A 13375-nucleotide genomic window follows, 5' to 3' on the forward strand; every position below is an offset into this window, starting at 1 on the left:
ACTTGCTTGATAGCCACGCTAACGCTAGTTTCATCGGCTGAAGCCGCCATGTTCTTTAGACTGAACTGTCGCGCTTCTCGTTGTGTCACACCTCAACCCGCCTCAAAGCCAACGATGATTGGACGTTCGTTTGGTGAACGGCTCCAAATTTTCTTCAACGGAGAGTCTTCAGACTGATCTGCGAGTGAAACCTTGAAAGCTCGCGAGATCAGGATGGTCTCACGAAGCCACAGTCTGCCTGGACCGGGTCCGTGGGAGTCCGTGAAAATAAGGAGGCCAGAAGAATTTTGGCTGTGGATTCAAACAGGTCCAGCCTTCTTTGGCTTTCATCGCCTGTACACTCTGTCGCCTAGCAACCGTGAAAGTTGACACACAAAGCAGGCAAACAATGGATGCCAAACTTTTTACTACTGTTCTGGGTGCTAATAACGTTTTTTGAGGACCTTCAGCAGCAATACCATTGTCGCAAATATCAGATTTATAGTGCTCAGACAACAGATATGTTAGAATCTGTGCTTGAATTTAAGCCAAACCCATTTGCAAAGGGACAGATAAAACCTTTCAATGAACCAAACTTCACCAATCAAATATGTGACTCAATAACCAATTAAAAACAACTATTTTCATTCATTTCAGACGGAACTCATCATATACTTGTATTATATTAAACTGCACTTACAATATTTACCACTGTTTGGCAACATTTATTTTTCTCCTCTGAGCATGGAGCAGCCAGCTTACTTGGACTCGCAATGAAACACAGGATACCCAAAGCTACGTAGGATGCATTGGGCCTTTCCGTCAAAATGGACAAAAAGAAGGCTGGATTTGGGGCCACAATCTGAGCAGTCCTTGGTGCTACGCTATGACGGCTGACGGATCTGGCCTTCGGAGGACTCAGTGGCTGAATTCGAACTCAGCATAAGTTTGCGTTTTGGGTAATTACACTGTTGCAAGACCCAAGACCTCTGACTAAAACCAAGTTGTTTTTTTTTAGATTGGTCAGCACATTTCTCTCTAGATTTTATTGTACCCTGAAGAAATTGGAGACACCCTATGTCAGAAGAAGTAATACAGGCCGAGAGCCTAACAGAGCCTTCTTCATTTTTCAGGGACAGTTTTCTTTTCTTGATATTCTTCATTTGTTCTCTGTTAACATATTTCCAACAATATTTGTTTCCAACAATAGTTTCCTCATTGGCAGTTTCCCATTTAGTTCACTTAGACTCAAACAGCGACAGATGTTGTGACCATACTCTGATGTTTCTAGAGTGTGAAGCTTACCTTTAATCTTTTTAGAGGTGTGTGCGGGCTCTATTGTTACCATTCATTATATCCTTTTCTTTATTTGTCTTAAAATTTCCTCCTGTGGCCACATCCAGGGAGGTTGGTTTTCTGAATATGTGCATCTGTAGTCAAAAGAACATTAAGTTGCAAGAAGATGCTCTTATAGTCTTTAACTTTATTTTTTTATTCTATTTTTTTAGTCTTTAACTTTAACATACTAGTCTATAATTCTCCTTCTAATCTTCTGAGAAAACACTTTCCTCTGCTTCATCTGGTCCATGTTGAGTGTGGTACACACCATGCCTCCAAACAGCACAGCCACCACCTGTAGCCCAATATATACACCCACTGACTGATTACAAGGTTGTAAACACATGTGATGCTAATTAGTGGATGAAGCCTCAGAGCATAACAGATTCAGATTCCTTTTTCAGATTCAGGTTATTTCTATGACCACTGAGGGTTTAATTGAATTAAAAGAGCAGATTGGTTCAAGTCTGCTTGATTGAGATGATTCACCAGGTAATGAAGCTAATTAATAATCCTGTTTGCTTTGATTATTTTTTCATGCATTATGTCTGCCAATTCAATTGTCTCTGAATGATTAGGTGAGGCCGCACAGAAAATAGATCTATGATATTCAAGTATTTCTCTGTAATGTAATTTGGGAGGTTTGTAAACGTAAGTGAACAGCTTTGCTTTAAACAGATGATTCACATTTACCTGTACAATTTAAGCCAATTATTTGACTGGAAGATGGTAAATATTAATGATATGATAAGCTTTAATTAAATTTTGGCCCATTTTTCCACAATGTTCGCTTTTCAGTTTAATCCGGATTATGTAATAAATAAAAAGCTTTTCAGTTTTACTGATTTACTAATTTACTTAGTTAACTTAGTGGTTTTTGACAGCTTTAAACTGATACTGTAATAAGAGGCTGGAGACAAAAATCCAGACAGGAAATAGCAACATTTAGGGAGCGAGGCTGAGTGGTTCTGGCTCCACAGGGTTCCTCTTGACTGGAACTGGTTATTCATTTCTCAATATCTCTGATCATGTGGGAGAATCAAATCACAGGACGAAACAAAAGTCAAGCTGTAGAGCGCTGAAGCTCTGCTTTTCATTCGGTTCTTCAGTGACTGGCTTAAGAATCTATAAGCTTTTTTTAGACCAACATTGGCTTGTTGTGGGGGTTTCAGATAATTAAAACAATAATGTAGATTCATAACAGTTTTTAGAGAGATGTGAAATTAAAAATAATCTCTTATTCTGATTTATTATTTTATCCCTTTTTAAACCACAGCACCAAAAACATGCAAAATAAACTATTAATTTGCTTGTAAAACACTGAAGCCATTGTTTTCAAACTATGATGCAAGTACCAATGTCGATCTTTGCTCCCAAAATAAATGCTGATGGATATTTGTGAAGTAAATGCAATTAAATGAACAGTAATTTAGAGCTAATAACCACAAAACTATAAACCAACTTACCCATGTTCTGATTGAAGAGGAGAAATTTGTAGCATTTTCTAACTGCTAGTCAATGATCAGCTCAACGACTAGAGGGAATAATGTCTATTAATAATGTATGCCTTTATATTTTGTGCACCAGCTAAATGTTAATCAGAGGAGGTTGTGTTGTACACTTTGATTGAAGGATTTTTAATAAGAAATCATGACCTATGCACATGAACTACTACTACTTTCCATTCAAGGTAGCCATTTTGGACCTGAGGTGGGATTTTATAGGATTCTAAAACTCACACATTCGACATTTAATCATTGATTGATTGGCAAATTTTTCAACTGCAACCATGAAATTTCCACTTCTGAGTAAAAATGGGACTCATACTTAAAACTAACATGTTAACAAATTGTCTGTTACCCCATAGATAAGTTATGCTACTGATTTGTCCTCTAAGGTAGCACCTGAACAACAAAACATTATTGTAACAGAAATTATTATTATTGCTATCCCTAATGATGTCATGTTTTTGTAGTTGATAGGGCTCTAGCACTTTATCAGTTTATCAGGATAAATTGATTATTAAAATAACTGTCAACAAACTTAGCAATCTAATATTTGTTATTTACAGTATACAGACTGAAACATGCCGTTTGTTAGAATAAAACCAGATCAATGCGTTATTTAAGCGTAAACACTATAAAATGCATCTACATTTTGCATTTAAATGAACAAAACCTCTTTGTCTAAATATGCTCTATCCAGAAAGTCTCAAGGGGCATTAATTTAGCTTCACCTGGTTCAAATTCTGTAAAACCATGTAGAGTGCCTTTTCCTATCAGATTATAATTCCGTTATTCTAAAATACCGTCACAAGATAAATTGTTTAGAAAAGTTCCGTAAAAATAAAAAAAAAATATCCACTGGACTTGGTTTCCAAGATTTGAAGACGTTTCGCCTATATAATATGGGACTCAAACTCACTGCGGATCCAGACATCTGAATTGAGAAAGCTTCCTGGAGAGGTGGGGAAACGTCTTCAAATCTTGGAAACCAAGTCCAGTGGATATTTTTTGAATTTTTACGGAATAACTATGACCTGGATGACTGAGAACCTTCATTAGCATGTTTAGAAAAGTATTCATCAGTTGCAGCAAAGAAGCTCTGATGTTAAGCCCTAACAATTAAGTCATTGTAATTTTACTTGAATGTTTTCATGATGTAAATTTGAACGCACACATTTTTAAACAATTCCACTTCACATAGAAAAAGTTGCAAATCATGGTAAGTTCTTGTTTTAGCGTGCAAACCTCACAGTACGTTTAACGGAACCAATAATTCTCTAAAATAAATCCTCTGACTATCTTTCCTTTGCTAATGTTGATTGAAATACAGAATAACTAACTGATACTCTGAGCATTGCTAAAAATAGCTGAACTGGCAGCAAAGAAAATACAATCACAGATCTAAGTGGTGAGTGGGAGGGATGTGGGGGTGGTTGGTATAAGCCACATTGGGCCACTGGCTGAATGTAAGAAATGTTACAAAACTTAATCTGGAGCCAAAAAAAAAAAAACTAAAGACAGTTTAAAGAGGAATTTATCTTTGCGGCCAAAATGTGGAAACTGAATAGATTGAACTTTTCCTTTTATATAATCTATTAAACATTAGCAATATTGAATGACCAGAAAATAATTGCAATAGTTTATGTGCAGGCAGGTTTAAAAATGTGTATTAATATATAGTGAATAAAATAGCTCAAATTGTAGAAACTCAGGATTGATTACGGCTGTGATTTTAAAGCCTGCAGGGTTTATAAAAGTATACTGATGCATATAACCTTTTCTCCTTCAGTATAGAGGTTTTGCTGAGTCTATTATCCAATTATACTATCCAATTTATTAAGAATGTCTTTATTTCCTCATGAATACTTGAAGGTTTCATTTAGGCCGTGAACTCCAGCCTATTGAACAGCTTTTAACTGTCTAAAGTTAGGCTAAAGTCTGTGAGAAACCCGCTGATGTAAAACTAAACAGAGATGAATTAGTCCTGTTGCTCATCTATCACTGAATGAAGCTTCATTTGGGAGTAGGAGACACGGGTTGAGCGTCAGTTTTCAAGACGGGAAGCAAAACACTGCTGCGAGTCTGACTATTAGAGATTGAGCGTGCAGTGCTGCTCCCAGAGGGCGAAGTGGAAATGACTTTGTCTTTGACAGAAAGAGAGCTGTCGAAGCGCTCGAGGCTCTTTCCTTTTCCTGCCCAATCCCACCCCCCACCCCCGCTGCTAAGCTCACTCTCACTTTCATCCATCTTCTGTGTCTCTTCAGCAAAGTTACTCTGGATGAAGGAACAATATTGTTACAATACGACTGAAAACAAATTGCTTCGTCTGATTATATATAAAACAATTAAAAAGGAATTAGAATAAAAGGGATTTGATCTTCAAAGACGTGTGGCTGGTTCATTTCTATGCTCTTCAAATAATAAGTCATTCATATCGACTTAATGCCATTGTACACCTCATTTTATCTACAGCAATAAAGTGATTAAAATAAGACAGTGGTTCCATTGGTATGTGAAGCTCATGAAAGTGGTTAGAAGCACATACTGAAACAGATCTTGAAACAATCCAGTAACTTGTTCAGCAGCCTGTTATCTGCCTTGTTGCAGGCAGATCAATGTGGTGAAAAGAGGAGGATATTGGTCGAAAAATGGGTTTTTGTTGCCGTTTCTGTCACGGTCTTGCTTCTGTTAAGTTTGATCCATGTTATTCTTTGTTTTCTAGTTTCATTGGTTTAATTCCTATTTAGTTGTGTTTTCTGGATATATTTGAGTTCTTAGGTTTTTCTTGCTTGCCCTCTGTTGCCCTCTTGAGTCGGTCTCCTTTTCCCTAGCTCCGTCTAGTAGCCTCTGCTCACACCTGCTCCCAATCAGCTCATTAAGCCTGTCATTGTTCAGTCTCTCATAGGCTATGTTCATACTGCAGCCTGAAGTGACCCAAATCAAATTTTTTGGCCCATATGCGACCTGGATCTGATCTTTTCATGGCAGTCTGAACAACACAGATCCGATTTTTTCCAAAGCGACCCAGGCCACTTGGCTATGTGGTCCTGAATCCAATACGAATCTGAACGGCCAGGTCGGATTCATCCGACCTGAACGTCATTAATACCCGACAAAGGTCACTATTTTGCATCTTGCTAAGCGGAAGCAGCAAGAAAAACAACAACCATGGCAGATGATGATGCGGAGAGCAGTATTTATGTTTAAACATATTGAAAAGAATGAGTTTTTATGGTTGGAAAAGATCGCTAGATGCATACCAGCACTACACTTCCCCAAACACAGAGCACGCTGGCCTGTGACATCATTGCGTCCTCTACTGCGCATGCAGGACGCTTGCGTTGTATGACTGCAGTTCAAACTGGAGATCACATACAAGTTGCAAATATTTGGAAATATGAAAGGCAACGCAATAAAAAAATCGGATTTCAAAAAAATATCGGAATTGAGCATCAAGGCCTGCAGTGTGAACGTAGCCATAAATACTCTATCTGTGCAGTTCCTCAGTGCTGGTTCCTCGTCTTTCCCCGGCTCCTCGTGCATGTTTTCACTGATGTCTCCATGGTTGGTTTTGCATTTTTGTATTGGATTCCTGCCTCTGATACCTGTTGAGAACTCCATTAAAACTACAAGAACTCACCTCTGCCTCACCGCCTCTGCATTTGGATCCTGAAAAAAACCTCAACCAAACCCTGACAGTTTCCAGTCACATATTTATTCTGTAAAAATGTTATCCACATTCTTCATATTTTAGATTATCCTTAGGTTATGGCCTTCAAATGTTGATAATTGTCCATTTAATTTAGTATATATTGGGCTCTAAGATGTTGTCTCTTTGTAAGCCTTCTTTTTGAAAGGACAAGCTTATGTTTTCCAAACTGACATGCAGTTTTCATTATCAGATATCACTCCAAAATCTCAGCCTAGAAAACACCTTACTGTCTAGCTGGCTATAAAGGGATCTTGCTGTTTCTAGTGTCAGGGCTCTGATCCCGCCTCCTGAATCCAAACGCTCTATGGTCAAGAACAAATGTAAGGTCTTTTCCATAAAAATGTCCAAACACTTTAATAGCTCAACAGTCTGTCATTAAAGTAGTCAATGTCAAAGGGCCTGGAGTTTATTACACCAGTAAAAGTCCAATACAGGCTCCTTACTGAGGTTCGATTACTCTAAATGTCAGCGTCTCCCTGACCTTACCCTCCACTCTTTGGCTTGCCTTCTTTTAATGAAACCATTATTAAACATTTTCATAATGACTTTGTTTCAATGAAGATTTCATCAAATTGATTTTATTAGCAGCTGAGACATAAGGACACTTCTTCGGCACTTTATAAAAAAAACAAAACAACTAAAATACCTTTACTCTCACAATACTGCAAAAGATATAGACATCCACCCAAGCATGCGCTATACACTTTATAATTGTAACACTTTCTAAGCGGAAATCTATAAATCAGGTACAGTTTCTTCCAACAGAGCCTGCTGTGTTTCCAGTATAAATGCTTATCAGGCTGTTTTGAAATTAAGATATTCAAATCTTTAATCCCACAGCTATAGATCTATGTTATTTATTGGAAGAAGAGCAGAAACAACTTCTACGGCTTAATAGGACCGTTTGGAGAATCTACGGTGTGGTAGCAAATGTAAAGAAACCTCTGTTTAATATTAAATCTAAAGGTTGTGAAAGTGATTGGATATTTCAAAGGTGCATAGAATAAAACCAACAAGGCTGATAAATGCTTCATTTAGAGGATGTACATGACTATCTAAAATATGTACCTCAACATGGTCATGCATGTTGAATATATCTTATTTACATAACAACAAAATTTCATTTTGTATGCAAACCACTCTTTATGGGACAATCCCGAAGTGAAGACCTCCTCTAATCAATAGGAGTACATTTACCCAAAAAAAATTATAAAAGTACCATGAAAGACATTTTAAGGTAGAAAGACTGCCTTGGGCTGCTTGAAAGCTTCAGGATTTTCAGGATTTTAAGTTGAGAATCCTGAATCGTCTGCCTGGCTGTGTTTCCTGGACGGGGCCGCCTTTTACAGCTGCCTTTTGTATCTCTAATTCTGTCTCCTTGAACCACAGTCGGCCGCAGCAGATGGCCGCTCATACTGAGCCTGGTTCTGCTGGAGGTTTCTTCTTGTTAAAAGGGAGTTTTTCCTCTCCACTGTCGCTACAAGCATGCTTAGTGTGAGGCATTGCATTTGAGTCAATGAATCAATGAGTCGATGCAATCGACTGGTTTTCCTTTTTATAGAAAACTCTGAATCAATTTGACTGTATGATCTGGTGAACTGTAAAGTGCTTTAGGATGACGTGTTGTGAATTGGTGCTATATAAATAAACTGAATTGAAGAATTCCTCACCTTTAGCTTGTAACCTTAGAAACACTATAGAGCAAAAAAATCTGAGGCACTTCAGCAAGTCCACCCCTGAAAAGGGTTTCAGGCTAATAAAACACATAATTGAAATTTGAGATCCTGGAGTCTTAATCTGTTCGATTTTACAAAAATCTTCTGACTCCTTGCTGCCTCACAAAATTCTTTGAGTAATTTTCTTATTAATACATGATTGATTGAACATCTAACCTAACTTGAAGTCTACATTTTTATTTACTCAGGTCATCTTTTCTTGTTTTATAGATGTGATATGTCTCCGTTGGGCAGAAAAGGAGAAAAGCACTTTTTAAAAATCCCACTATAGGAGATACATTCGCCCTACCTGGTCTTTTTCACACCGCCGAGTCTCTCTGTGAAGCAGCTACAAACAACATGCCAGCCTCCCCTGGTTGCTGGAGAGAGTGGCGGTTGTCATGGTAACCCCCCAGTGGTTTGTCCTGTTTGGTGATGGAGGGGGTGGGGTGTTATCACGCAGGAAGGTGAGATAAGAGAGTTTAACTCTTCATTTAAAAGATGAAAGAGCTGCTGATTGCCGTCTCTGATCCTCACCGTTCTGCTGGTTTCTTTTTTTATCTTTTAAATGGCAGAAAGGCCAGCATCTGTCAGGACTCTGAGGTTTCTGCTTCAGTGAGGGTTCCAGTTTTACACTTTATGTTTAGGATTGAAATGTATGCTCTTATAGACCAGGTCTAAACAAGTATAGAGAGGTTTTTCCCTCATTTATTCCGTCCAAAATGGTCTTCCTGATCATTCTGACCCAATCAGCTCAAAGTATCACTATAGTCATATAATTTACATTCCTTAATTTTTCCTACTGGGTTTAAATTGTGAGCTCCAGTATGATTTTGTACACTTTTCCACTGCACTTTAACTCGCCACACTCAGATCTCATTCCTGTTAGACCACTAGAATCAAAAAATCACCTTAATAGAACCTCACTGACAACAGGAAGCAGGCTAATGGATGTCTAAACCAGATCATGCCCTGGAATAGATCAACAACAGTGACTTATGTCAATCAGCCGTTATATGTTTACAACAGAACCACACAGTCATGCATTAACAAATGTGAAGCCTTTATGAGGCACCGCTCTATCAAAATGACTCCAACAGAGAAACAACAGCTAATCCAGGTGGTCCCAAAAGAGCCTAGAACGGCTAAAGCCTGGCTTTATACTGTGAGATATGTTCAATTGTTACACGCAGCTACAGCTCAAACTGCAGGATTTAAAACTTCACAGCTCACAATGCATGTTCTCACACTGTGCGGCCCAATGCTCTGATGCGATCCTACGACTCCCGACTGAATTTCAAACATGTTTGATTTTCTTACGATTCCCGAGCTGTTTGCCCCTCGTTACACCCTGCACACTACATGATGCACGACAAGCCTGAAAGCCGGCCAGATTAAAAAATCCTCACACAACTGGAGAATCAGCCTGAAAAGGGCAAAAAAATATATACATATGTCATACAGTGTACGTCCGACTTAAAGCCCTGCAGGCTCACAAGCATTTTAGTTTATAGGATCTTTTTCCTGTTTAAAATCTTCAACATCAATTTTGTTTGATACTTGAAAGTTCCAATTAGTTAAAAGAAAACAAAACCAAAGTAGATATATCTGAATCTTATCTTTATTGAAAATACCTTCTAACATTTGATCACAGTAGTCAAATACAAATAACAATCTCTTTACAATTCCTTAAAAAATGTTATCACATAAAAAAGTGAAAACGTATCAATAGGGAAAAAGAATATATGAAACTTAAACTGTTGGTAACGAGTAAAAAAAGAAAATGTCCAGCAGCCTCACCGACAGCCGCACTCGTCCACCACCATGTCCTGGTAATGTCGAAGCACCACGTTATCATTGTTGTCATAGTAAAGCATGGAGATGGGGGACAGACGGATGGGGACGCAGCAGGGCTGAGGCGTCCCCTGTGGGTCCAGGGAGTGGACCAGGGTCTGCAGGATGGCGTGGTTGGTACCGTTCAAGCTCTCGCTGAGCGGAAACGGACACTCGCCGTGGCAGTAGTTGGCCATGTAGCCCTGCGGCGCGATGATCCAGTCCTGCCAGCCCACGTCTTTGAAGTCGATGTAGAGGCGGCGAGCCTTGCACACGTTGCTAGGCGTCACGGGGAGGTGGACGGCGCTTCTCCTCTGCCGGGAGCGACACTGGTGAGGGTTCAAGGACACGACCACCAGAGAGGCCTCGATTAGAGGAAAAGTTAGAGCCGCATCTAATGGGAGAGAGTTGCCTGGTAAAAAAGGGATAAGCTCCTCTGGTTCGGAGCCCAGCAGACTGAGCTCCACGACCAAGCCGTAGTTGTGACCCGGTTTGCGCCAACTCTCCGCCAGCGGCGTCAGGTCCATGGTGATGATGGTTGGCTCCAGCTGCAGCTGGACTGACTGCGACAGCAGGAGTCTGCGGTTAGCCTGAGGATTGGCTCCCCTCAGCGTGGCTCGGATCACCTTATAAAGTGACATGCTGACGACTCGGGGCCCCTGGAGGTGCTCCGTGGGCCTCAGAGGCTTCATGTGGAGCTTGATCTCCAGCTGAGCCAGAGACAGCAGCTCCACAGGCTGCAGGACAGACATGTTGAAGAAAAGCTGCTTCTCCAGACAAGCCTGACAGCTGATGCTCCAACCCGAAACCAGCCTGCCTGCAAAACACCAGCAGGGAGAAGAGCGTTAAAACAAGGTCTGCTGAGGTTAAAAAAAAAAAAATCAAGTTCATGACAACATAAATGACAAATGAAATTTCACAGCCCTTTATTTCTCCATGGAACAAAGTGTGCCTGGACTCTGTAATTTAAGTAGCAGTGTCGATTTTTGCTGAAGCAGCTTTCCTGCGTTATTCAAAGAAAAGGGCCTTTGAAGAAAAGACTTTACCCGAGCCTCTTCTCTTCTAAATGAATCTGATGCGTCTGGTTTTCTCTGCCTCATTACTGAACAATACTGTGATCAATAAATAACACTGCATCTCCTCCAGAACCTGCATGTAAATCCTGGTCATTATTCCACTCCCAGAGCCTAATATTCTATGAACAAAGAGAACACCAAGCTCACCAGACAACTTTTCCTCCAAATCCTATGTGCATTTTTTTAAAATTGTGATCACTAAATGTAGAAATTTGCTTTTAGATCAATAAGGCTTTTGTCTACATTTTGCATTATTGCAGGTAATGCAGCAAATAACTGAAACAAAACAGAATTATTCAAGGTTTTTACATAAACATTAGTGCTGAAACGATGAACCAGATTAATCAAGACTAATCAATTATTAAAATAATCATCAACTAATTTAGCAATCGATTGATCCTTAACTGGAGTATAGAGACTGTAAAACATGCCTTTAGCTGACAGAGAGACCCACTTAGAGCAGGAATTATATCAAAATTGTAAAAAAAAAATACGTAAACATATTGCATTTAAGATAAAAAAAAAAATGTCCTTCTGTCAATATGCTTTATCCAGAACTCCAAAAGTGGAAAATATTGAGTTTCATCTCGTTTAATTTCACTAAAAGTCTTCTTTAAGGAAACTTTGGCTATCCGATTATTAATTGATTAATCGAAAAAATGATCGACAGATTAACCGCTTTGCAAAATAATCTTTAATTACAGCCCTAGAAAACATTAAGTGTGTTGGTATGCATATGTAAACAAGTTATCTTCAGAAGTGATCAAACTAAACATTGGATTTAATTTGCTCAAATCTTCATCTAAGTATGCATTCAGCTGTTCTATCAAGGACTAAGACATTTGTAAAGGCACCAAATATATATATATATATATATATATATATATATATATATATATATATATAGTATTTGATTTAGGAGGCAATATGCTGACAAATTGGGCATTTTTAAGGGGTGTACCGATTCAGCTTTTTTTATTCCTGATAATATTTATTAATATCAGCCTTAATCATACATTCTTCTGATATTTATTTTATAGCATGTCATGAAAAAAGGGCTTGATAAAGTGATATTTGAAGGAGAACATTACCTAAAACTATCAGGTTTGAGGAAATCACCCATTCCTCATTCACCAAAGAGTTACATAAACTTTAAACAAAAGCAGATGAAAGTGAAGATTTTCTATGAGCTTCTTTAGATATAGTACGGTAGTCTTTTTTCCTTGCTGATACTGGACAGATTTCTGATAACATTGGTTGGGGACATTTCTAGCTTGTATGGAGCATGCATTCTGCACCAGGTGAAACATGGTGTTCAGGAGGAAGGAAAAAAAGCTTAGAAAATGAATGGAGATGCTGAATGTGCAGAGAAATCCTCAGAAGATGGATGCTGCATAAAATGGATGCTGCAAAAGCTCCTTAAGGTTAAAGCTGGGCCTAAAGTGTAAAAATCAAATCATCTTCATGTGTCTGGATGGTCTAGATCTACATCCAGCTGATAATCTGTCTTTTTTTTTTTTAAACGGATTTTTCAAAAGTTTCTCCTCAAATCCAACAATGTTTTGGTATAATCCATGTTCAAAGCTGGGAAAGACCTGCAAAATAAGCTGATCTGACAAAACACTAAGTTAGGAGAGGAAGATATAATTTATCAGATCTTTTCCAGATAGTTTTCAAATTCTAAATAAAATAAAACTCATAAAACTCATGCAGGTTTGTTGTTGAAACCAAGAGTTCATAAACAGGTGAAATAAAATTTAGGTTAAAATTTCTCAACAAATGCATTTAATAAAAATGCATGAATGAGAAAACTGCTTCATATAAAGTATGGTTTATCTGTCTGCGGGGTCACCCACCTTGGTCCTGCACATAGCGGATGATGTTGCCGCGGACCCCGTACTCAGACACCGTGCAGGGGTCGCCCTCCCGGGCCTTCTCCTTCTCTGACCGCCGGAACATCCTCCAGAGCTCGGAGGGGACGGGCCGCCGGTGGCTCCCTGCGGACTGCGGCCGCGCAGGGAGACCTAGCGAGCTGAGGAAGAGCCGCTCCCGGGTTTTTAGGTCCTCAGAGTCCGACATGGCCCGAACACCGAGCAGCATTAGGGCGAAGAGCAGCAGAGGAGTCATGTTTGGGCCCCGGACTGATTGAGTCTGTGGTTTCTCACCTGCAGCGCCTGCTGTTGTAATGCAGTAGCTTTACAATGTAGGTCAGGATGG

The 13375-nt window shown here is 39.2% G+C and overlaps 1 protein-coding gene across 1 annotated transcript in view; it reads right to left on the reverse strand.

The window, feature by feature from the left end:
* Window positions 1-10010: 10010 nt before the first annotated feature.
* LOC107097387 (protein DVR-1-like) overlaps window positions 10011-13375 on the reverse strand; it is a 6213-nt gene continuing 2848 nt past the window's right edge. The window contains 3 exon segments of the mRNA XM_015394525.1: window positions 10011-10899; window positions 13015-13296; window positions 13299-13352. Of these exon segments, the coding sequence (XP_015250011.1) occupies window positions 10046-10899; window positions 13015-13296; window positions 13299-13352 (1190 nt within the window). The 3' untranslated portion in view covers window positions 10011-10045.

This window comes from Cyprinodon variegatus, unplaced genomic scaffold, assembly GCF_000732505.1.
Source record: "Cyprinodon variegatus isolate N-32 unplaced genomic scaffold, C_variegatus-1.0 Scaffold691, whole genome shotgun sequence".
In the NCBI taxonomy this organism is placed as follows: domain Eukaryota; kingdom Metazoa; phylum Chordata; class Actinopteri; order Cyprinodontiformes; family Cyprinodontidae; genus Cyprinodon; species Cyprinodon variegatus.